Here is a 25545-nt window from a genome sequence, read left to right as displayed (position 1 = left end):
GGGGAGAGGAACTGCGCGGGGACGAGGGTGAGAATGGGGCGAAAAACGGGGAAATTGGGAAAAACGGGAAATGGGGAATAATGGAGAAAAAATGTGGAAAAAATGGAAAAAAACGGGGGGAAAAATGGGGGGAAAATGGGGAAAAATGGGGGGAAAATGGGAGTGGAGAGAGGAACTGTGTGGGCATGAGGGTGAGAATGGGGCGAAAAACGGGGAAATTGGGAAAAAATGGGAAAATGGGGAATAATGGAGAAAAAATGGAAAAAAAATGGAAAAAAACGGGGGGAAAATGGGGGGAAATGGGGGGAAAATGGGGGGAAAATGGGGGAAAAACGGGGGGGAAATGGGAATGGCGAGAGAAACTGCACGGGCATGAGGGTGAGAAAAATGGGGTGGAAAACGGCGAAAATTGGGAAAAATGGGAAAATGGGGAATAATGGGGAAAAAATGGGGAAAAAATGGAAAAAATCGGGGAAAAATGGGGGGAAAAATGGGGGGAAAATGGGGGAAAAATGGGGGAAAATGGGAGTGGAGAGAGGAACTGTGTGGGCATGAGGGTGAGATTGGGGCGAAAAACGGGGAAATTGGGAAAAACGGGAAAATGGGGAAAATGGGGAAAAATGGGGGGGAAATGGGAATGGGGAGAGGAACTGTGTGGGCATGAGGGTGAGAATGGGGCGAAAAACGGGGAAATTGGGAAAATGGGGAATAATGGGGAATAATGGGGAAAAAATGGGAAAAAAATGGAAAAAAATGGGGGAAAAATGGGGGGAAAATGGGGAAAATGGGTGAAAATGGGGGAGAAATGGGAGTGGAGAGAGGAACTGTGTGGGCATGAGGGTGAGAATGGGGCGAAAAACGGGGAAATTGGGAAAAACGGGAAAATGGGGAATAATGGGGAAAAAATGGAAAAAAAATGGAAAAAATTGGGGAAAAAATGGGGGAAAAATGGGGGAAAATGTGAATGGGGAGGGAAACTGAATGGGCACGAGGGTGAGGAAACGGGAAAACGGGGAAAATGGGAAAAAACAGGGAAAAAATGAGTTAAAAATGGGGAAAAAATAGAAAAAAATTGAAATATTGCGGGGAAATGGAGGAAAACGGGAAAAATGTGGGAAAAAAGTGGGAAGAAATAGGGGAAAATGGGAAAAAGTGGGAAAAATTGGGAAAAATTGGGGGAAAATGGAGAAAAAACGGGAAAAGTGGGGAAAATGGTGGGAAAAGTGTTGGAAAATGGCAGAAAATGGTGGAAAAACGGGGAGAAAAATGGGAAAAATGGGGGGAAAATGGCAGAAAATTGGGATAAAAGTGGGGAAAAGTGGGAATAAAGTGGGAAAAAAGTGGGAAAAAAGGGGAAAAATGGGAAAAAGTGGGAAAAACGGGGAAAAATTGGGGGAAAAACAGGGGAAAAGTGGGGGGAAAGTGTTGGAAAATGGCAGAAAATGGCGGAAAAAAGGGGAGAAAAATGGGAAAAAATGGGGAAAACATGGCAGAAAATTGGGATAAAAGCGGGGAAAATGGGGAATAAAGTGGGAAAAAAGTGGGAAAAAAGGGGAAAAATGGGAAAAAGTGGGAAAAACGGGGAAAAATTGGGGGAAAAACAGGGGAAAAGTGGGGGGAAAGTGTTGGAAAATGGCAGAAAATGGCGGAAAAACGGGGAGAAAAAATGGGGGAAAAATGGGGGAAAAATGGCAGAAAATTGGGATAAAAGTGGGGAAAATGGGGAATAAAGTGGGAAAAAAGTGGGAAAAATTGGGGGGAAATGGGGGAAAAAGTGGAGAAAATGGGGGGAAAAGTGGTGGGAAATGGCAGAAAATGGCGGAAAAACGGGGAGAAAAATGGGAAAAAACGGGGGGAAAATGGCAGAAAATTGGGAAAAAAGCGGGGAAAAAAGCGGGAAACCTCCGGAATTTGTGGACTGTTGGGAATTGCCGACGGCAGCGCGGGTGACGCAGCTGATCCGGGGTTTTTCCGGGAGCTGGAAGGGCGCGGTGGAGGCGCTGAGCCAGGACGTGATGAGATCCTTCAGCAACTTCCGCGTCGGCACCGGCATCATCCAGGTGGGCGCCGCCGCTCCCGGAATTCCCAAAAGAATTCCCAAAAGAATTCCCAAAAGAATTCCCAAAAGAATTCCCCAAATTCCCACCTCGGGAGTTTTTTCCAACTCTGACCCTGATTCCCGCTGGTTTTCCCGCTTTTTTCTGCTTCTTTTCCCTTATTTTTTCCCATTTTTCCCTCTTTTTTTCCCATTTTTCCCTCTTTTTTCCCCATTTTTCCCTCTTTTTTCCCATTCTTCCCACTTTTCCCCAATTTTCCCTCTTTTTTCCCTCTTTTCCCCATTTTTCCCATTTTCCCCTCTTTTTTCCCATTTTTCCCCTCTTTTTTCCCATTTTTCCCTCTTTTTTCCCCATTTTTCCCTCTTTTTTCCCATTTTCCCTCTTTTTTCCCATTTTTCCCTCTTTTTTCCCATTCTTCCCTCTTTTTTCCCATTCTTCCCACTTTTTCCCCATTTTTCCCTCTTTTTTCCCTCTTTTCCCCATTTTTCCCTCTTTTTCCCTTTTTCCCCTCTTTTTTCCCCATTTTTCCCTCTTTTTTCCCATTTTTCCATCTTTTTTCCCATTTTTCCCTCTTTTTCCCATTTTTCCCACTTTTTCCCCATTTTTCCCTCTTTTTTCCCCATTTTTCCCATTTTTCTCTCTTTTTTCCCATTCTTCCCACTTTTTCCCCATTTTTCCCTCTTTTTTCCCTCTTTTCCCACTTTTTTCCCATTTTTCCCCACTTTTTTCCCATTTTTCCCTCTTTTTTCTCCATTTTTCCCTCTTTTTTCTCCATTTTTCCCTCTTTTTTTCCCATTTTCCCCTCTTTTTTTTGAATTTTTCCTCTTTTTTCCCCATTCCCCACCTTTTCCCCCATTTTTATCTTTTTGCTTCTTTTTCACCTCTTTTTTTCCATTTTCCCCGCTTTTATCCCCAGTTTTTCCCATTTCCCCCCCATTTTTCCCTGTTTCGTTCATTTTCCCATTTTTTTCTCTTTTTTTCCCTCTTTTTTCCCGGATCCGAGGGGAAAAGGGGAAAAATTGTGAGGAAAAAATGGGAAAAAATGGGAAAATTGGGAAAAATCCAGGAAAAAATGGTAAAAAACGGGAGAAAAATGGGGAAAAAAGTGGGGAAAAAAGTGGGATAAAATTGTGGAAATTTGGGAATTCCCGTTCCCGGTTTTCCAGGTGTGCTGACTCAGCAAATTCTGGGGAGAAAGGGGAAAAATGGGAGAAAAATGGGGGAAAATGGGAGGAAAAAATGGTAAAAAGTGGGGAAAAATTGGGATAAAATTTTGGAAATTTGGGAATTCTCGTTCCCAGTTTTCCAGGAAGTGCTGAGTCAGCAAATCCAGGGGGAAATGAGAGAAAATGGGAGGAAAAATGTGGAGGAAATGGGGAAAAATGAGAAAAAATGGGAGAAAAGTTGGGGGAAAAAGTGGGAAAAAATTGGGATAAAAGTGCATAAATTTGGGAATTCCCGTTCCCGGTTTTCCAGGAAGTGCTGAGTCAGCTGATCCTGGGGAGAAAGGGGAAAAATGGGAGAAAAATGGGGGGAAAAAAAGGGAAAAATCCAGGAAAACATGGTTAAAAATGGGAGAAAAGTGGGAGAAAAGTGCGAAAAAATTGTGGAAATTTGGGAATTCTCATTCCAGGTTTTCCAGGTGTGCTGACTCAGCAGATCCTGGGGGGAAAGGGGGAAAATGGGAGAAAAAAGGAAAAAAAAATGGGAAAAATACAGGAAAAAATGGGAAAAAGTGGGGAAAAAGTGGGGAAAATTGGGATAAAATTGTGGAAATTTGGGAATTCTCATTCCCTGTTTTCCAGGTGCGCTGACTCAGCAAATCCTAGGGGGAAAATGGGAGAAAAAAGGGAAAAAAAAAATGGGAAAAATCCAGGAAAAAATGGTAAAAAGTGGGGAAAAAGTGGGATAAAAATGTGGAAATTTGGGAATTCTCATTCCAGTTTTTCCAGGTGCGCTGACTCAGCAAATCCTGGGGGGAAAATGGGAGAAAAAAGGGAAAAAAAATGGGAAAAATCCAGGAAAAAAATGGTAAAAAATGGGAGAAAAGTGGGGAAAAATTGGGATAAAAAGAGTGGAAATTTGGGAACTCTCATTCCAGTTTTTCCAGGTGCGCTGACTCAGCAAATCCTGGGGGGAAAGGGGGAAAATGGGAGAAAAAAGGGAAAAAAATTGGGAAAAATCCAGGAAAAAATGGTAAAAAATAAGAGAAAAGTGGGAGAAAAGTGGGAAAAAATTGGGATAAAATTGTGGAAATTTGGGAATTCTCATTCCAGGTTTTCCAGGTGCGCTGACTCAGCAAATCCTGGGGGGAAAATGGGAGAAAAAAGGGAAAAAAAATGGGAAAAATCCAGGGAAAAAATGGTAAAAAATGGGAGAAAAGTGGGGAAAAATTGGGGTCAAAGTGTGGAAATGTGGGAATTTTCATTCCAGGTTTTCCAGGTGTGCTGACTCAGCAAATCCTGGGGGAAAAGGGGGAAAATGGGAGAAAAAAGTGAAAAAAAATGGGAAAAATCCAGGAAAAAATGGTAAAAAGCGGGAGAAAAGTGGGAAAAAATTGGGGTAAAAGTGTGGAAATTTGGGAATTCCCGTTGCCGTTTTCCAGGCGGCGCTGACCCAGCTGATCCAGGTGTACCACCGCTTCCAGAAGGTTCTGGAGCAGCCGCCGCTGCGGGCGCTGCCGGCGCGCGCCGACCTCATCAACATCCACCACCTGATGGTGGAGCTGAAGAAGCACAAACCCAACTTCTAGCCGGCCCCAAAATCCCCGGAATTCACCCCGGAAATCACGGGAATTGTGACCCGAAAATCCCGGGAATTCACCCCGAAAATCCTGGGATTCCTCCCGCAAAAATCCTGGGAATTCACCACAAAAATCCTGGGAATTCCGCCCAAAAATCCTGGGAATTCCGCCCAAAAATCCCCGGAATTCTGTCCGAAAATTCTGGGAATTCACCCCGAAAAATACCGGGAATTCTGACCCGAAAATCCTGGGAAGACACCCCGAAAATCCTGGGAATTCACCACAAAAATTCTGGGAATTCACCACAAAAATCCTGGGAATTCTGCCCAAAAATCCCCGGAATTCTGCCCGAAAATTCTGGGAATTCACCCCTAAAAATCCTGGGAATTCTTACCAAAAAATTCTGGGAATTCTGCCCAAAAATCCTGGGAATTCTGACCCAAAAAATCGCAGGAATTCACCCCAAAAATTCTGGGAATTCACCCCAAAAATCCTGGGAATTCACCCCAAAAATCCCAGGAATTCACCCCAAAAAATCCTGGGAATTCTGCCCCAAAAAATCCTGGGAATTCCGCCCAAAAATCCCAGGAATTCATTCCAAAAACCCTGGAAATTCTGCCCCAAAAATCGCAGGAATTCACCCCAAAAATCCTGGGAATTCTGCCCCAAAAAATCCTGGGAATTCCGCCCAAAAATCCCAGGAATTCATTCCAAAAATCCCAGGAATTCACCCCAAAAATCCAGGGAATTTGGCCCAAAACTCCTGGGAATTCCCCCGAAAAATCCCAGGAATTCATCTTAAAAATCCCAGAAATTCCTTCCAAAAATACAGGAATTTTCCCCAAAAATCCCGGGAATCCTGCCCAAAAAATCTTGGGAATTTCCCCCCAAAAAATCCCAGGAATTTTCCCAAAAAAATCCCAGGAATTTTCTCCAGAAGTCCTGGGAATTCACCCCGAAAATCCCAGGAATTCACCCCAAAAATCCTGGAAATTTATCTCAAAAATCCTGGGAATCCTTCCCAAAAATCCCAGGAATTCACCCCAAAAATCCCAGGAATTCCCCCCAAAATCCCAGGAGTGCACCCCAAAAACCCTGGAAATTCCCCCCAAATCCCAAATTCCCGAATTTCCCCCCAAAATTCCCGATTTTCCCCCAAAATTCCAGCCGGGAATAAAAACCGGAGGCTCCGAGTGTTGCTTTATTGCTGCTGGTGACAGCGAGGGGGGGGAGGTGGGGGGAGGAAATTTGGGGAATTTTTTAGGAATTTTGGGGTTTCCGGGTGAGATTTGGGGTCCCCACCCCCCCCAGGCTCCAGGGGACCCCGAAATTCCCCAAAATTCCCGAAAATTCCCCCAAAATCTGAGCCAGACCCCCCCCCCCCCCGGGGAGCTGAGGGGGGAGGGGCCCTGAGGGGATTTTGGGGATCCCCAGAGGAATTTTTGGGATTTTGGGGATCCCCAGAGGAATTTTTGGGATTTTGGGGATCCCCAAGGGAATTTTGGGGAATCCCAGGGGAATTTTGGGAATCCCCAAATGAATTTTGGGGATTTTGGGGATCCCTGGGTGGGAATTTGGGGATCCCCAAATGAATTTTGGGGATTTTGGGGATCCCTGGGTGGGAATCTGGGGATCCCCAAATGAATTTTGGGGAATTTTGGGGTTTTTGGGGATCCCCAGGGGAATTTTGGGGATCCCTGGGTGGGAATTTGGGGTTCCTGTGGGGATTTTTGGGAACCCCCAGGGAATTTTGGGGACCCCGGGGCGGTTCTGGGCTCTCCGGGGTGGAAATTCTCGGGATCCGCGGCGTGGAATTTTGGGCTCCTCCCAGATTTTGGGGAATTTTGGGGTCCCCTGGGTGGACTTTGGGGCTCCCCAAGTGAATTTTGGGATCCCCGGGGTGGAATTTTGGGGAATTTCGGGGTCCCCTGGGTGGATTTTGGGGCTTCCCAAGTGAATTTTGGGATCCCCGGGGTGGAATTTTGGGGACCCCAGGTTGGATTTTGGGGAATTTCGGGGTTCCCCGTGTGGATTTTGGGGTTCCCTGGGTTGGATTTTGGGGTCCCCAAATGAATTTTGGACTCCCCAGGTGAATTTTGGGGTCCCTGGGGTGGATTTTGGGATCCCCAGGTGGATTTTGGGATCCCCAGTTGAATTTTGGGATCCCCAGGTAAATTTTGGGGATCCCAGGTGGATTTTGGGTTCCCCGGGTGAATTTTGGGATCCCCAGGTGGATTTTGGGTTCCCCGGGTGAATTTTGGGTTCCCCAGGTGAATTTTGGGATCCCCAGGTGAATTTTGGGTTCCCCAGGTAAATTTTGGGGCTCCCAGGTGGATTTTGGGTTCCCCAGGTGGATTTTGGGATCCCCAGGTAAATTTTGGGGATCCCAGGTGAATTTTGGGATCCCCAGGTAAATTTTGGGATCCCCAGGTGGATTTTGGGATCCCCAGGTGAATTTGGGGCTCCCAGGTGAATTTTGGGATCCCCAGGTGAATTTGGGGCTCCCTGGATGGATTTTGGGGATCCCAGGTGGGTTTTGGGGTCCCCAGGTGGATTTTGGGGTGCCCGGGAGGATTTTTGGGGCGTTTTTGGCTATTTCTGCTCCTTGCTGGGGGCGTAGAAGAGCTCCAGGGGTTTGCTGAGCTTCCAGAACTTCTCGTTCACCAACTCCAGCGTCAGCGACCCGTTCAGCGGCTGGGGGAAAACGGGGGTCAGCACCCCAAAAACTGCCCAAAACCACCCCAAAAATATCCCCAAAATCACCCCAAAAATATCCCCAAAACCAGCCCAAAAATATCCCCAAAACCTGCCCAAAAAACACCCAAAAACAGCCCAAAAACCACCCAAAATCACCCCAAAAATAGACCAAAAACAGCCCAAAAACATCCCCAAAAACTGTCCAAAAACCACCCTAAAAACTGCCCAAAATCACCCCAAAAATATCCCCAAAAGTAGCCCAAAACCACCCCAAAAATATCCCCAAAATCACCCCAAAAACAGCCCAAAAACCACCCAAAATCACCCCAAAAATAGACCAAAAACAGCCCAAAAATATCCCCAAAAACTGTCCAAAAATATCCCCAAAAACTGCCCAAAAACCACCCTAAAAACTGCCCAAAATCACCCCAAAAACTGCCCAAAAATCACCCCAAAAATATCCCCAAAATCACCCCAAAACCAGCCCAAAATCACCCAAAAAATATCCCAAATATACCCCAAAAATATCCCCAAAATCACCCCCAAAAATAGCCCAAATATACCCCAAAAATATCCCCAAAACCCCCCCAAAATAGCCCAAAACCACCCCAAAATACCCCCAAATATACCCCAAAAACCACCGCAAAAAAACCCCAAAAATCACCCCAAAAAAATCCCCAAAAAACCCCAAAAAGACCCCAAAAAAATCCCCAAAAATCCCACCAAAAAAAACCCAAAATTCTCCCCAAAATCCCCCCAAAAAAACCCCAAAAATCCCCCCAAAAATCCCGCCAGGAAACCCCAAAATGGCCCCAAATTCCTGCGTCACTTCCGGGGTCACTTCCTGGTTCGACCGGAAGTTCCGGTGATGACATCACAGGAAGTGGCATTGGCCATGTTTGTTTGTCAGCCATGTTTGTTTGTCTGCCATGTTTGTCCACCATGTTTGTCAGCCATGTTTGTCAGCCATTTTTTGCCAGCCATGTTTGTCAGCCATGTTTATCTGCCATGTTTGTCAGCCATGTTTGTTTGTCAGCCATGTTTGTCGGCCATGTTTGTCAGCCATGTTTGTCAGCCATGTTTATCTGCCATGTTTGTCAGCCATGTTTGTTTCTCAGCCATGTTTGTTGGCCATGTTTGTCCGCCATGTTTAATTGTCAACCATGTTTGTCAGCCATATTTGTCAGCCATGTTTGTTTGTCAGCCATGTCTCTCAGCCACGTTTGTCAGCCATGTTTGTTTGTCAGCCATGTTTGTCGGCCATGTTTCTCAGCCATGTTTCTCAGCCATGTTTGTCGGCCATGTTTCTCAGCCATGTTTGTTTGTCAGCCATGTTTGTCGGCCACGTTTGTCAGCCTTGTTTGCCGGCCATGTTTGTCGGCCATGTTTGTTTGTCAGCCATGTTTTTCGGCCATGTTTGTTTGTCAGCCATGTTTGTCGGCCATGTTTGTTTGTCCGCCATGTTTGTCAGCCATGTTTGTCGGCCATGTTTGTTTGTCAGCCATGTTTGTCAGCCATGTTTGTCGGCCATGTTTCTCAGCCATGTTTATCTGCCATGTTTGTCGGCCATGTTTATCAGCCATGTTTTATGGCCATGTTTGCCTGCCAAGTTTCTCAGCTACGTTTGTCCGCCACGTTTGTCAGCCATGTTTGTTTGTCAGCCATGTTTCTCAGCCATGTTTGTCGGCCATGTTTGTTTGTCGGCCATGTTTGTCAGCCATGTTTGTCGGCCATGTTTGTCGGCCATGTTTGTTTGTCAGCCATGTTTTTCGGCCATGTTTGTTTGTCAGCCATGTTTGTCGGCCATGTTTGTTTGTCCGCCATGTTTGTCAGCCATGTTTGTCAGCCATGTTTGTTTGTCAGCCATGTTTGTCAGCCATGTTTATCTGCCATGTTTGTCGGCCATGTTTATCAGCCATGTTTTATGGCCATGTTTGCCTGCCAAGTTTCTCAGCTACGTTTGTCCGCCACGTTTGTCAGCCATGTTTGTTTGTCAGCCATGTTTCTCAGCCATGTTTGTCGGCCATGTTTGTTTGTCGGCCATGTTTGTCAGCCATGTTTGTCGGCCATGTCTGTCAGCCATGTCTGTCAGCCATGTTTGTCAGCCACGTTTGTCGGCCACGTTTGTCGGCCATGTTTCTCAGCCACATTTGTCAGCCATGTTTGTTTGTCGGCCACGTCTGTCGGCCACGTTTGCCTCCCGGCCGCGTTACCGTGAAGGCGCCGCCGTTGGCGCCGCTGTAGATGCCGTACTGCTTCTCGCTGACCTCGCCCAGCGCGGGGGCGGGGTCAGCGCCGGGGGGCGGGGCCTCCTCCAGGGCGATGCGCAGCGCCAGGTACTTGGACAGGTGATCCACCGTGGCGTTCGACGTGGTTTTCACGAACCTGCCCGGGGGGAAAACGGGGAAAATTTGGGATAAATCCACGGGAAAATGGGAATTCTGGAATGGGAGGGGGGGTCTGGAAAAAATCTGGGAAAAAACAGGAAAAAAATGGGGAAAAATGGGAAAAACCAGCAAAAATTCCAGCAGGAGTGGGACTGGGAGTGAGCGAGATTTTAATGAAACTGTGGGGAAAAGAAAGGAAAAATTGGGATAAATCCACAGGAAAATGGGAATTCTGGGATGGGAGGGGGGTCTGGAAAAAATCCGGGAAAAAATCTGGGAAAAAACGGGGGAAAAATGGGAAAAAATAGGAAAAATGGGAAAAACTGAGAAAAAAATGGGGGGAAATGGGGGAAAATGGGTAAAAAACAGGGGAAATAGGAAAAATGGGGATAAATGGGAAAAATGGGGAAAAATGGGAAAAACTGAGAAAAAATGGGGGGAAAATGGGGGGAAATGGGTAAAAAACAGGGGGGAAATAGAAAAAATGGAGAAAAATGGGGGAAATAGGGGGGAAAATGGGAAAAATGGAAAAAACTGAGAAAAAATGGGGGGAAAATGGGTAAAAAACGGGGGAAATAGGAAAAATGGAGATAAATGGGGAAAATAGGGAAAAAATGAAAGAAATGGGGGGAAATGGGGAAAAAAGAGGGGAAAATGAGAGTGGAAAAATCTGGGAGGAATCCCTGGAAAATGCAGGAGGAGGAAGAGGAGGGAGCGGGGAGGAAGGGCGGGAGGAAGAGGAAGAGGAAGAGGAAGAGGAAGAGGAAGAGGAGGAGGAAGAATATGAATATGAATATGAATATGAATATGAATATGAATATGAATATGAATATGAATATGAATATGAATATGAATATGAATATGAATATGAATATGAATATGAGGATGAAGAAGAGGATGACGATGATGATGAAGATGATGATGAAGATGATGATGAAGATGAGGATGAGGATGAAGGTTCACCGTGTCTGGCAGTACTCGCCCTTCTCCACCAGCAGGGGGCGTGGCCGGAAGGGGGAACAGGAAGTGGAAATGGAACAGGAAGTGGAACAGGAAGATGAGGATGGGGATGAAGATGAGGATGGGGATGAAGATGATGAAGATGATGAAGGCTCACCGTGTCTGGCAGCACTCGCCCTTCTCCACCAGCAGGGGGCGTGGCCAGAAGGGGGAACAGGAAGTGGAAATGGAACAGGAAGTGGAACAGGAAGATGAGGATGGGGATGAAGATGATGAAGATGAAGATGATGATGAAGATGAGGACGAAGGCTCACCGCGTCTGGCAGTACTCGCCCTTCTCCACCAGCAGGGGGCGTGGCCGGAAGGGGAACAGGAAGTGGAATAGGATGGGGATGAAGATGAGGATGGGGATGAAGATGAGGATGGGGATGAAGATGATGATGAAGATGAGGATGAAGACGAAGGCTCACCGTGTCTGGCAGCACTTGCTCTTCTCCACCAGCAGGGGGTGTGGCCGGAAGGGGAACAGGAAGTGGAAATGCAACAGGAAGTGGAACAGGAAGATGAGAATGGGGATGAGGATGAGGATGGGGATGAAGATGATGAAGATGATGATGAAGATGAGGATGATGATGAAGGCTCACCGTGTCTGGCAGTACTCGCCCTTCTTCACCAGCAGGGGGTGTGGCCGGAAGGGGAACAGGAAGTGGAACAGGAAGATGAGGATGGGGATGAAGATGATGAAGATGATGATGAAGATGATGAAGATGATGAAGGCTCACCGTGTCTGGCAGTACTCGCCCTTCTCCACCGGCAGGGGGCGTGGCCGGAAGGGGAACAGGAAGTGGAAATGGAACAGGAAGTGGAACAGGAAGATGAGGATGGGGATGAAGATGATGAAGATGATGAAGATGATGAAGATGATGAAGGCTCACCGTGTCTGGCAGCACTCGCCCTTCTCCACCAGCAGGGGGCGTGGCCGGAAGGGGAACAGGAAGTGGAACAGGAAGATGAGGATGGGGATGAAGATGATGAAGATGATGATGAAGATGATGAAGATGATGAAGGCTCACCGTGTCTGGCAGTACTCGCCCTTCTCCACCAGCAGGGGGTGTGGCCGGAAGGGGAACAGGAAGTGGAAATGGAACAGGAAGTGGAACAGGAAGATGAGGATGGGGATGAAGATGATGAAGATGATGAAGATGATGAAGATGGTGAAGATGATGAAGATGAAGATGATGAAGATGAAGATGATGAAGGCTCACCGTGTCTGGCAGTACTCGCCCTTCTCCACCAGCAGGGGGCGTGTCCGGAAGGGGAACAGGAAGTGGAAATGGAACAGGAAGTGGAACAGGAAGATGAGGATGGGGATGAAGATGATGAAGATGATGAAGATGAAGATGATGAAGGCTCACCGTGTCTGGCAGTACTCGCCCTTCTCCACCAGCAGGGGGCGTGGCCGGAAGGGGAACAGGAAGTGGAACAGGAAGATGAGGATGGGGATGAAGATGATGAAGATGATGAAGATGATGAAGATGATGAAGGCTCACCGTGTCTGGCAGTACTCGCCCTTCTCCACCAGCAGGGGGTGTGGCCGGAACACCAGCTCGATCTCGCTGCTCCCGGCCTCGGCCTCGGCCTCGGGGCTGCCCCGGCCCCCGGCCCCGGCCCCGGCCCCGCCCGGCCCCGCCCCCTCGGCCGCGCCTTCGGCCTCGGGGTCGGGCCCGGAGTCGTCGGAGGCGCGGGAGCGCTTCCGGCTGGGCCCCGGCGGCTCCGGCGCCGCCGCCAGCGCCTCGGGCCCCTCCTCGCCCCCCGAGAAGCCGGCGGGGTCCGACTCGGCCGCCAGCTTCCGCACCCGCTGCGCCCTGCGGGGGGAACGGGGAAATAACGGGGAATTAATGGGGGATTAAGGGGGAAATAATGGGGAAATAATGGGGGATTAATGGGGGATTAATGGGGGATTAATGGGGGATTAATGGGGGATTAATGGGGAAATAATGGGGAAATCATGGGGAATTAATGTGGAATTAATGGGGGAATAATGGGGAAATAATGGGGGATTAATGGGGGATTAATGGGGAAATAATGGGGGATTAATGGGGAATTAATGGGGAAATAATGGGGAATTAATGGGGAATTAATGGGGAAATAATGGGGAATTAATGGGGAATTAATGGGGAAATAGGAGGGGATTAATGGGGGATTAATGGGGGAATAGTGGGGAATTAAGGGGGAATTAAGGAGGGATTAATGGGGGATTAATGGGGAAATAATGGGGAAATAGGGGGGATTAATGGGGGATTAATGGGGAATTAATGGGGGATTAATGGGGGATTAATGGGGGATTAATGGGGAAATAATGGGGGATTAATGGGGAAATAATGGGGGATTAATGAGGAAATAGGGGGGGAATTAATGGGGGATTAATGGGGGAATAGGGGGGGATTAATGGGGGATTAATGGGACATTAATGGGGAATTAATGGGAAATAATGGGGGATTAATGGGGAAATAATGGGGGAATAGTGGGGAATTAAGGGGGGATTAATGGGGGATTAATGGGGGATTAATGGGGAAATAATGGGGAATTAAGGGGGGATTAATGGGGGATTAATGGGGGATTAATGGGGAAATACAGGGGAAATAATGGGGAAATAAGGGGGAAATAATGGGGAAATAGTGGGAGATTAATGGGGAAATAATGGGGAATTAATGGGACATTAATGGGGAATTAATGGGGAAATAATGGGGAATTAATGGGGAATTAATGGGGAATTAATGGGGAATTAATGGGGAAATAATGGGAAAATAATGGGGAATTAATGGGGAATTAATGGGGAAACAATGGGATTTTGGAGAAAAAGGTTATGGGATTTTAGAGAAAAATACTGGGATTTTGGGGGAAAAATAATGGGGGAAAATGGGAAATAATGGGAAAAATAATGGGAATAACAGGGAAAATAATGGGGAAAATAATGGGGAAAATAATGGGGAAAATAATGAGGAAAAACTGGGATTTTAGGGGGAAATCACAGGAAAATAAAGGGATTTTAGGGAAAAAGGAGCGGAAAAACACAGGAACAAATAAAGGAATTTTATGGGGAAAAAAATGGATTTTTAGGGGAAAATAACTGGAAAAATACGAGGATTTTAGGGGAAAAACGGGGCTGTTCCTGAGCCATTTTACCCCAAATCTGCCAGAAAATCCCGGAAAAATTTGGGAATTTCGGGAATTTTTCCCTCGCCTGCATCTGAACAGGAATTTCAGGAATTTTTTTGGATTTTGATGATTTTGGTGCCATTTCTGAACCATTCTTGGTCCATTTTTACCCCGTTTTTCGCCCCGTTTTCACCCGAATCGCCCCAAAATCCCAGAAAAATTTGGGAATTTCGGGGATTTTCCCCAGACCTGTGCCTGGCCTGCATCTGAACAGGAATTTCAGGAATTTTCGTGGATTTTGATGATTTTGAGGCCATTTCTGAACCATTTGGGGCCATTTCTCAGCCGTTTTTTGCCCGTTTTTCGCCCCGTTTTCACCCGAAACGCCCCAAAATCCCAGAAAAATTTGGGAATTTCGGGGATTTTCCCCGGACCTGTGCCTGGCCTGCATCTGAACAGGAATTTCAGGAATTTTCGTGGATTTTGATGATTTTGAGGCCATTTCTGAGCCATTTGGGGCCATTTCTCAGCCGTTTTTTGCCCGTTTTCTCCCGAAACGCCCCAAAATCCCGGAGAAATTTGGGAATTTCGGGAATTTTCCCCAGATTTGTGCCTGACCTGTATCTGAACAGGAATTTCAGGAATTCTTTTAGATTTTGATGATTTTGGTGCCATTTCTGAGCCATTTGGGGCCGTTTCTGAGCCGTTTTTTGCCCATTTTTCGCCCCGTTTTCACCCGAAACGCCCCAAAATCCCGGAAAAATTTGGGAATTTCGGGAATTTTTCCCTCGCCTGCATCTGAGCAGGCATTTCAGGAATTTTCGTGGATTTTGATGATTTTGGTGCCATTTCTGAGCCATTTGGTGCCATTTCTCAGCCGTTTTTCACCCCGTTTTCTCCCGAAACGCCCCAAAATCCCGGAAAAATTTGGGAATTTCGGGGATTTTCCCCAGACCTGTGCCTGGCCTGCATCTCAACAGGAATTTCAGGAATTTTCGTGGATTTTGATGATTTTGGGGCCATTTCTGAGCCATTTGGTGCCGTTTCTCAGCTGTTTTTGCCCGTTTTTCGCCCCGTTTTCACCCAAAACGCCCCAAAATCCCGGAGAAATTTGGGAATTTCGGGAATTTTCCCCAGACCTGTGCATGGCCTGCATCTGAGCAGGAATTTGAGGAATTTTCGTGGATTTTGATGATTTTGAGGCCATTTCTGAGCCATTTGGTGCCATTTCTCAGCCGTTTTTTGCCCGTTTTTCGCCCCGTTTTCACCCAAAACGCCCCAAAATCCCGGAAAAATTTGGGAATTTCGGGGATTTTCCCCGGACCTGTGCCTGGCCTGCATCTCAACAGGAATTTCAGGAATTTTTTTGGATTTTGATGACTTTGGGGCCATTTCTGAACCATTCTTGGTCCATTTTTACCCCAGTTTTTGCCCCGTTTTCACCCGAATTGCCCCAAAATCCCGGAAAAATTTGGGAATTTCGGGAATTTTTCCCTCGCCTGCATCTGAACAGGAATTTCAGGAATTTTCGTGGATTTTGATGATTTTGGTGCCATTTCTGAGCCATTTGGGGCCATTTCTCAGCCGTTTGTTGCCCGTTTTTCGCCCCGTTTTCACCCGAAACGCCCCAAAATCCCGGAAAAATTTGGGAATTTCGGGGATTTTTCCCAGACCTGTGCATGGCCTGCATCTGAGCAGGAATTTGAGGAATTTTCGTGGATTTTGATGATTTTGGTGCCATTTCTGAGCCATTTGGGGCCGTTTCTGAGCCATTTTTTGCCCGTTTTTCGCCCCGTTTTCACCCGAATCGCCCCAAAATCCCGGAGAAATTTGGGAATTTCAGGAATTTTCCCCAGATTTGTGCCTGGCCTGCATCTCAACAGGAATTTCAGGAATTTTCGTGGATTTTTATGATTTTGAGGCCATTTCTGAGCCATTTGGGGCCGTTTCTCAGCCGTTTTTACCCCATTTTTCGCCCCGTTTTCGCCCAAAATGCCCCAAAATCCCGGAAAAATGTGGGAATTTCGGGAATTTTAGCAGACCAGTGCTTGGCCTGCATCTGAACAGGAATTTCAGGAACTTTTCTGTATTTTGATGATTTTGGTGCCATTTCTGAGCCATTTCTCCCCATTTCTGAGCCGATTTTTGCCCGTTTTTCGCCCCGTTTTCACCCGAAAGGCCCCAAAATCCCGGAAAAATGTGGGAATTTCGGGAATTTTAGCAGACCAGTGCTTGGCCTGCATCTGAACAGGAATTTCAGGAACTTTTCTGTATTTTGATGATTTTGGTGCCATTTCTGAGCCATTTGGGGCCGTTTCTGAGCCGTTTTTGCCCGTTTTTCACCCCATTTTCACCCGAAACGCCCCAAAATCCTGGAAAACTTTGGGAATTTCGGGGATTTTCCCTGGACCTGTGCATGGCCTGCATCTCAACAGGAATTTCAGGAATTTTCGTGGATTTTTATGATTTTGAGGCCATTTCTGAGCCATTTGGGGCCGTTTCTCAGCCGTTTTTACCCCATTTTTCGCCCCGTTTTCGCCCAAAATGCCCCAAAATCCCGGAAAAATGTGGGAATTTCGGGAATTTTAGCAGACCAGTGCTTGGCCTGCATCTGAACAGGAATTTCAGGAACTTTTCTGTATTTTGATGATTTTGGTGCCATTTCTGAGCCATTTCTCCCCATTTCTGAGCCGTTTTTTGCCCGTTTTTCGCCCCGTTTTCACCCGAAACGCCCCAAAATCCCGGAAAACTTTGGGAATTTCGGGGATTTTCCCCGGACCTGTGCATGGCCTGCATCTTGAGGCCCTCCTCGATGCTGGAGCTGAGCGCCTGCTGGTTGTGCAGGCGGCTGAGCTTGGCCAGCACGCGGTCCTGGTGCGCCTCGTACTCGTCGCGGCTCGGGTAAATCTTGGAGATGAGCGCGTCGAAGTTGGGGTCGGGCCGCAGCGAGCGCTTGGACACCAGCTTCTTCCTGCAGGTGGGACACTCCTTGTTCCTGGGGAAAACATGGAAAAATACGGGGGAAAATTGGGGAAAAAACGGGGAAAAAACGGGGAAAAAATTGGGGAAAAAATGGGGAAAAAACGGGGAAAAACGGGGGAAAATTGGGGGAAAATGAGGAAAGAACAGGGGAAAATGGGGGAAAATCAGGGGGGAAATGGGGGAAAATCAGGAAAGAATATTGGGAAAACTGGGGAAAAATTGGGGGGAAATCAGGAAAAAAACAGGGAAAAAGTGGGGTAAAATGGGGAAAAATTGGGGTTGAAATGGGGGAAATTGGGGATGAAATGGGCAATGGGCAATGGGCAGCTTCTTCCTGCAGGTGGGACACTCCTTGTTCCTGGGGAAAACATGGAAAAATACAGGGAAAAATTGGGGAAAAATCGGGGAAAAAATTGGGGAAAAAATTGGGGAAAAAATGGGGAAAAAACGGGGAAAAATTGGGGGGAAAATGGTGGAAAAATGAGGAAAGAACAGGGGAAAACTGGGGGGAAAATGAGGAAAGAAGAGGGGAAAAATGGGGGAAAATCAGGGGAAAATTGGGGGAAAATCAAGAAAAAAATGTGGGGAAATTAGGGGAAATTGAGCGGAAAATTGGGGAAATCAGGGGAAAAAGTTGGGGGAAAAATGGGGGAAATGGGGAAGAAATGGGCAATGGGCAATGGGCAAGGGGCAGCTTCTTCCTGCAGGTGGGACACTCCTTGTTCCTGGGGAAAACATGGAAAAATACGGGGAAAAATTGGGGGGAAATCGGGGAAAAAACGGGGAAAAAATTGGGGAAAAAATGGCAGAAAAATGGGGGGAAAACGGGGGGAAAATGGCGGGAAAATGAGATAAAAACAGGGAAAAAATGGGGGAAAACTGGGGGAAAATCAAGAAAAAAAACGAAGGGTAATTAGGGGAAATTGAGGGAAAAATGGGGAAAAATTGGGGAAATCAGGGGAAAAAATTGGGGGAAAAATGGGGGAAATTGGGGAAGAAATGGGCAATGGGCAATGGGCAAGGGGCAGCTTCTTCCTGCAGGTGGGACACTCCTTGTTCCTGGGGAAAACATGGAAAAATACGGGGAAAAATTGGGGAAAAAACGGGGAAAAAATTGGGGAAACAATGGCAGAAAAATGGGGGAAAAACAGGGAAAAATTGGGGAAAAAATGGCAGAAAAATGGGGAAAAAACAGGGAAAAATTGGGGGGAAAATGAGGAAAGAAGAGGGGAAAAATGGGGGAAAATCAGGGGGGAAATGGGGGAAAATCAGGAAAAAATATTGGGAAAATTGGGGAAAAATTGGGGGAAATTGGGGTAAAAATGGCAGAAAAATGGGGAAAAAACAAGGAAAAAAGGCGGAAAAATGAGGAAAGAACAGGGGAAAATGGGGGAAAATCAGGAAAAAATAATGGGAAAATCGGGGAAAAATTGGGGGGAAATCAGGAAAAAAATAGAGAAAAAGTTGGGTAAAAATGGGGAAAAATTGGGGTTGAAATGGGGGAAATTGGGGAAGAAATGGGCAATGGGCAATGGGCAGCTTCTTCCTGCAGGTGGGACACTCCTTATTCCTGGGGAAAACATGGAAAAATACGGGGAAAAATTGGGGAAAAATCGGGGAAAAAATTGGGGAAAAAATGGGGAAAAAACGGGGAAAAATTGGGGGAAAATGGCGGAAAAATGAGATAAAAACAGGGAAAATGGCGGAAAAATGGGGGAAATTCAGGGGGAAAATGGGGAAAAATCAGGAAAAATTAATGGGAAAATCGGGGAAAAATTGGGGAAAAAATGGCAGAAAAATGAGGAAAGAATGGGTGAAAAATTGTGGAAAACTCAGGGGGAAAATGGGGAAAAATCAGGAAAAAATAATGGGAAAATCGGGGGAAAATTGGGGAAAAACATGGAAAAATCATGGGGAAAATCGGGGAAAAAATGGGGAAAAAATTGGAGGAAAATTGGGAAAAAATGGGGGGAAAATGGTGGAAAAATGAGGAAAGAACGGGGAAAAAAACTGTGGAAACTCAGGGGGGAAATGGGGAAAACTCTGGGGGAAAATGGGGAAAAATCAGGAAAAATTAATGGGAAAATCGGGGTAAAATTGGGGAAAAACGGGGGAAATGGGAAAAATCAGGGAAAAAAGGGAAAAAACGGGAAAATCGAGGAACAATGGGGAAAAAATGGGAAAAAACTGGGAAAAAAGGGAAAAAACGGGAAAAAAGGGAAAATCGAGGAACAATGGGGAAAAAATGGGGAAAAAACTGGGAAAAAAGGGAAAAAACGGGAAAAAAGGGAAAATTGAGGAACAATGGGGAAAAAATGGGGAAAAAACAGGGAAAAAAGGGAAAAAAACGGGAAAAAAGGGAAAATCGAGGAACAATGGGGAAAAAATGGGGAAAAAACAGGGAAAAAAGGGAAAAAAACGGGAAAAAAGGGAAAATCGAGGAACAATGGGGAAAAAATGGGGAAAAAATGGGGAAAAAACTGGGAAAAAAGGGAAAAAACGGGAAAAAAGGGAAAATCGAGGAACAATGGGGAAAAAATGGGGAAAAAACTGGGAAAAAAGGGAAAAAAACGGGAAAAAAGGGAAAATCGAGGAACAATGGGGAAAAAATGGGGAAAAAACAGGGAAAAAAGGGAAAAAAAAACGGGGGGAAAAGGGAAAAAACGGGGAAACGTGTCACAGGGTGACACAGGTGACACACACAGGTGACACAGGTGACAATGACACAGGTGACACACAGGTGACACACAGGTGACATTGACACAGGTGACACAGGTGACACACAGGTGACACAGGTGACACAGGTGACAATGACACAGGTGACACAGGTGACACACAGGTGACACAGGTGACACAGGTGACAATGACACAGGTGACACAGGTGACACACAGGTGACACAGGTGACACAGGTGACACAGGTGACAGTGACACAGGTGACACACAGGTGACAGTGACACAGGTGAAACACAGGTGACAGTGACACAGGTGACACACAGGTGACAGTGACACAGGGTGACACACAGGTGACAGTGACACAGGGTGACACACAGGTGACACAGGTGACACACAGGTGACACAGAGAGTGACACAGGTGTGACAATGACACAGGTGACAATGACACAGGTGACAATGACACAGGTGACAATGTCACAGGTGACACACAGGTGACACAGGTGACACAGGTGACAATGACACAGGGTGACAGTGACACAGGTGTGACAATGACACAGGTGACAATGACACAGGTGACACAGGTGACACACACAGGTGACACAGGTGACAAGGACTCAGGTGACAATGACACAGGTGACGCAGGTGACAATGACACAGGTGACACAGAGTGTGACACAGGTGTGACAATGACACAGGTGACACAGGTGACACAGGTGACACTGACCCGCTCCGGAGCATGGTGACGATGCAGTCGGAGCAGAAGCGGTGCAGACACAGGGGTGACAATGACACAGGTGACACACACAGGTGACACAGGTGACAATGACACAGGTGACAATGTCACAGGTGACACAGGTGACACACACAGGTGACACAGGTGACAAGGACTCAGGTGACACACAGGTGACACACAGGTGACAATGACACAGGGTGACACAGAGTGTGACACAGGTGTGACAATGACACAGGTGACAGTGACACAAGTGACACAGGTGACAGTGATACAGGTGACACAGAGCGTTACACAGGTGTGACAATGACACAGGTGACAGACACAGGTGACACAGGTGACAATGACACAGGTGACAATGGCACAGGTGACACAGGTGACAATGACACAGGTGACACAGGTGACAGACACAGGTGACACAGGTGACAATGACACAGGTGACAATGGCACAGGTGACACAGGTGACAATGACACAGGTGACACAGGTGACAGACACAGGTGACACAGGTGACACAGGTGACAATGTCACAGGTGACAATGACACAGGTGACACACAGGTGACACAGGTCACACAGGGTGACAGTGACACAGGGTGACACACACAGGTGTGACAATAACACAGGTGACACAGGTGACACACACAGGTGTGACAATAACACAGGTGACAATGAATCAGGTGACACACACAGGTGACACAGGTGACACAGGTGACAGTGACACAGGTGACACAGGTGACACAGGTGACACTGACCCGCTGCGCAGCGCGGTGACGATGCAGTCGGAGCAGAAGCGGTGCAGACACAGGGTGACACAGGGTGACACACACAGGTGTGACAATGACACAGGTGTGACACAGGTGACACTGACACAGGTGACACAGGTGACACTGACCCGCTGCGCAGCGCGGTGACGATGCAGTCGGAGCAGAAGTGGTGCAGACACAGGGGTGACACAGGGTGACAGTGACACAGACACAGGGTGACACACACAGGTGACACAGGTGACACAGGTGACACTGACCCGCTCCTCAGGGCTGTCACGATGCAGTCGGAGCAGAAGCGGTGCAGACACAGGGGTGACACAGGGTGACACAGGGTGACACAGGTGACACACACAGGTGACACAGGTGACACAGGTGACACAGGTGACACACACAGGTGACACAGGTGACACAGGTGACACTGACCCGCTCCTCAGCGCGGTGACGATGCAGTCGGAGCAGAAGCGGTGCAGACACAGGGTGACACAGGGTGACACACACAGGTGTGACAATGACACAGGTGTGACACAGGGTGACACACACAGGTGTGACAATGGCACAGGTGACACAGGTGACACAGGTGACAATGTGACACTGACCCGCTGCGCAGCGCGGTGACGATGCAGTCGGAGCAGAAGCGGTGCAGACACAGGGTGACACAGGGTGACACACACAGGTGTGACAATGACACAGGTGACACAGGTGACAATGACACAGGTGTGACACAGGTGACACAGGTGACAATGTGACACTGACCCGCTGCGCAGCGCGGTGACGATGCAGTCGGAGCAGAAGCGGTGCAGACACAGGGTGACACAGGGTGACAGTGACACAGGTGACAATGACACAGGTGACAATGACACAGGTGACAATGTGACACTGACCCGCTGCGCAGCGCGGTGACGATGCAGTCGGAGCAGAAGCGGTGCAGACACAGGGTGACACAGGGTGACACACACAGGTGTGACAGTGACACAGGTGTGACACAGGTGACAATGACACAGGTGACACAGGGTGACAGTGACACAGGTGACAATGACACAGGTGACAATGACACAGGTGACACAGGTGACACTGACCCGCTGCGCAGCGCGGTGACGATGCAGTCGGAGCAGAAGCGGTGCAGACACAGGGTGACACAGGGTGACACACACAGGTGTGACAGTGACACAGGTGACACACACAGGTGACACACACAGGTGACACACACAGGTGACACAGGTGACACTGACCCGCTCCTCAGGGCTGTCACGATGCAGTCGGAGCAGAAGCGGTGCAGACACTCCTTGGTGGTCATGGTGTTCTTCAGCATGTCCAGGCAGATGGGGCACATCAGCTCCGAGTGCAGCGAGCGCGGGGACACGGCGATCTCCGTGCCGTCCATGATGGCCTCCTGGGGACATCGGGGACATCGGGGACGTTGGGGACATTGGGGACATTGGGGACACCCATGGGGACATCGGGGACATCGGGGACATTGGGGACATCAGGGACACCCATAGGGACACCCCTGTGTCACCATGATCAGCTCCAAGTGCAGTGACCGAGGGGACACGGCGATCTCCGTGCCGTCCATGATGGCCTCCTGGGGACATCGGGGACATTGGGGACATCGGGGACATCGGTGACACCCTGAGACATTGGGGACATCGGGGACATCGGGGACATTGGGGACATCGGGGACATTGGGGACATCGGGGACATCGGTGACACCCACAGGGACACCGAGGGGACACAGCGATCTCCGTGCCGTCCATGATGGCCTCCTGGGGACATCGGGGACATTGGGGACATTGGGGACACCCTGAGACATCGGTGACACCCTGAGACATTGGTGACACCCACAGGGACACCCCTGTGACACCCCTGATAGCCACGGGGACACCGACGGGACACCGAGATCTCCGTGCCGTCCATGGTGGCCTCCTGGGGACATCGGGGACATCGGGGACACCCTGAGACATGGGTGACACCCACGGGGACATCGAGGGGACACCCCTGGGGACATCACGGGGACATCAAGGGGACATGGCGATCTCCGTGCCATCCATGATGGCCTCCTGGGGACATCGGGGACATCGGGGACATTGGGGACACCCTGAGACATGGGTGACACCCACGGGGACACCGAGGGGACACGGCGATCTCCGTGCCGTCCATGGTGGCCTCCTGGGGACATCGGGGACATCGGGGACATTGGGGACATTGGGGACACCCTGAGACATTGGGGACATTGGGGACACCCACAGGGACACCGAGGGGACACGGCGATCTCCGTGCCGTCCATGATGGCCTCCTGGGGACATTGGGGACATTGGGGACACCCTGAGACATTGGGGACATTGGGGACACCCACAGGGACACCAAGGGGACACGGCGATCTCCGTGCCGTCCATGATGGCCTCCTGGGGACATCGGGGACATTGGGGACATGGGTGACACCCATGGGGACACCAAGGGGACACCCCAATCTCCGTGCCATCCATGGTGGCCTCCTGAGGACATCGGGGACAGTGACACCCCTGTGACATCAGTGACACCCTGAGATATCGGTGACATCGGTGACACCCACAGGGACACCGAGGGGACACCCCGATCTCCGTGCCGTCCATGATGGCCTCCTGGGGACATCGGGGACATTGGGGACATTGGGGACACCCTGGGGACACCCTGGGGTCAGTGACACCCATGGGACACCCTGGGGTCAGTGACACCCATGGGACACCCTGGGGACACCCATGGGGACACCCTGGGGACATCAGGGACACCCATGGGGACACTGGGGACACCCATGGGGTCAGTGACACCCATGGGACACCCTGGGGACACCCTGGGGACATTGGGGACACTCTGGGGACAGTGACACCCATGGGACACCCTGGGGACACCCTGGGGTCAGTGACACCCATGGGGACAGCTCTGATCCCACCAAATTTCCAAGTTTTCCCCAAATTTTGGGTTTTCATCCCCAAATTTTGGAGTTTCTCCCCCCAGTTCCGGCATTTTCCTCCCAAAATTTTGAGGTTTGTCCCAAATTTTGGGGTTTTCCCCCATTTTCGGGGTTTCCTCACAAAATGTTGGGGTTTTCCCCAATCCTGACCCCGAAATTTTGGCATTTTCCCCAAATTTTGGGGTTTCTCCCCAATTTTGGGGTTTCATCCCCAAATTTTGGGGTTTCATCCCCAAATTTTGGGGTTTCTCCCCAATTTTGAGTTTTCATCCCCAAATTTTGGAGTTTCTCCCCCCAGTTCCGGCGTTTTCCTCCCAAAATTTTGGGGTTTCTCCCCAATTTTGGGGTTTACCCCAATTTTGGGTTTTCCTCCCAACATTTTGGAGTTTTTCCTCCCAAATTTTGGGGTTTTCCCCCAATTCTGACCCCGAAATTCGGAGGTTTTCCTCAAATTTTGGGTTTTCATCCCCAAATTTTGGGGTTTCTCCCCATTTTTGGGGTTTTCTCCCCAAATTTTGGAGTTTCTCCCCCCAATTCCAGCATTTTCCCCCAAAATTTCAGGTTTCCCCCAATTCTGACACCCAAATTTCGTTTTTTTTCCCCCAAATTTTCCATTTTTCTCCACAAATTTCAGTTCTTCCCACCCCCAAATTTCAGTTTTCCCCCAAATCCCGCGTTTTTCCCCCAAATTTGACTCCCCAATCCCGACACTTTCTTTCACCCCCAAAATTTCGATTTTTCCCCCCAAAATTCGCTTTCCCTCCCCTTCCAAAATTTCAGGTTTTTTCCCCCCAAAATTTCACTTTGGCCGCCAAATTCCGGCTGTTCCACCCCAAATTTCGGCTCCCCCCAAATTCCGGCGTTTCCCCCATTTCCGACCTTCCCCAAATTTCGTTTTTTTTTCCCCAAATTGGGTTTTTTCCCCCCAAACTCCGCGCTCACCTGCGGGGTGCGGTGCAGCTCGTACAGGCTCAGCTCCCAGGTCTTGCTGGCGCTCTGCGCGCCGGCGGGCGCGGCCATGGCCCCCCAAAAACCCCAAAAATCCCCAAAATCCCCTAAAAAACCCCAAAATCCCCCAAAATCCCGCCCCGAGCCGCGCGACGCCGCCGCCGCTTCCGGGTGGCGCCGCCGGGTGACGTCACCGCCGGCGGCGGCCAATGGGAGGCGCCGCTGGGCTGGGGCGGCGCGAGAGGAGGGGGCGTGGCCAAGGGGAAGGGGGCGTGGCTTCTCCCGCGGTTTGATTGGGTGAGAGGGCGTGGTTATGTAAATGAGGGAGCGCGGGGTTTCGGCCGCGTTCGCGCGGTTTGTGGGCGGGGTTATGCAAATTAGGGCGCGGGGGCGGGGCTTTAAGCGCGGTTCTGGCTCTGCTGGGGGCGTGGTTATGCAAATTTTGGGGTTTCTCCCCAAATTTTGGGGTTTTCTCCTCGAATTTTGGGGTTTTGTCCC

At 48.8% G+C, this 25545-nt stretch overlaps 2 protein-coding genes across 16 annotated transcripts in view; one reads left to right on the top strand and one right to left on the bottom strand.

Moving 5' to 3' along the window:
• Positions 1–8100, top strand: part of VPS52 (VPS52 subunit of GARP complex) — a 45063-nt gene extending 36963 nt beyond the window's left edge. For 9 of the 13 annotated variants that reach the window (XM_085565090.1, XM_085565089.1, XM_085565084.1 and 6 more), the window contains 2 exons: positions 1942–2060; positions 4663–5993. In XM_085565090.1, the coding sequence (XP_085421216.1) occupies positions 1942–2060; positions 4663–4809 (266 nt within the window). In that variant the 3' untranslated portion in view covers positions 4810–5993. Of the gene's footprint in view, positions 1–1941; positions 2061–4662 lie in introns of all 13 variants that reach the window. The other 4 variants (XM_085565078.1, XM_085565079.1, XM_085565077.1 and 1 more) reach the window with 1 other exon arrangement.
• RING1 (ring finger protein 1) lies at positions 5989–25257 on the bottom strand. Of its 3 annotated transcripts, none has more exons than XM_085565104.1 (7): positions 25042–25257; positions 22433–22542; positions 21906–21956; positions 16783–16998; positions 12395–12709; positions 9711–9882; positions 5989–7494 (listed from the first exon to the last, which is right to left on the bottom strand). In XM_085565104.1, the coding sequence occupies exons 1-7, from the start codon at positions 25117–25119 to the stop codon at positions 7393–7395; spliced, it is 1044 nt and encodes a 347-aa protein (XP_085421230.1). In that variant the 5' UTR covers positions 25120–25257; the 3' UTR covers positions 5989–7392. The 3 variants fall into 3 exon arrangements, with proteins under 3 accessions (XP_085421230.1, XP_085421229.1, XP_085421228.1); XM_085565103.1 differs by lacking the exon at positions 21906–21956 and adding an exon at positions 21749–21799 and having other exon boundaries at positions 25042–25256; XM_085565102.1 differs by lacking the exon at positions 21906–21956 and having other exon boundaries at positions 22382–22542; positions 25042–25256.
• Between the last annotated feature and the right edge of the window lie 288 nt (positions 25258–25545).

The sequence above is a fragment of the Lonchura striata genome, chromosome 35 (assembly GCF_050655825.1).
Source record: "Lonchura striata isolate lonStrDom1 chromosome 35, ASM5065582v1, whole genome shotgun sequence".
NCBI lineage: Eukaryota > Metazoa > Chordata > Aves > Passeriformes > Estrildidae > Lonchura > Lonchura striata.
This window is presented reverse-complemented; position numbering and strand designations above follow the sequence as displayed.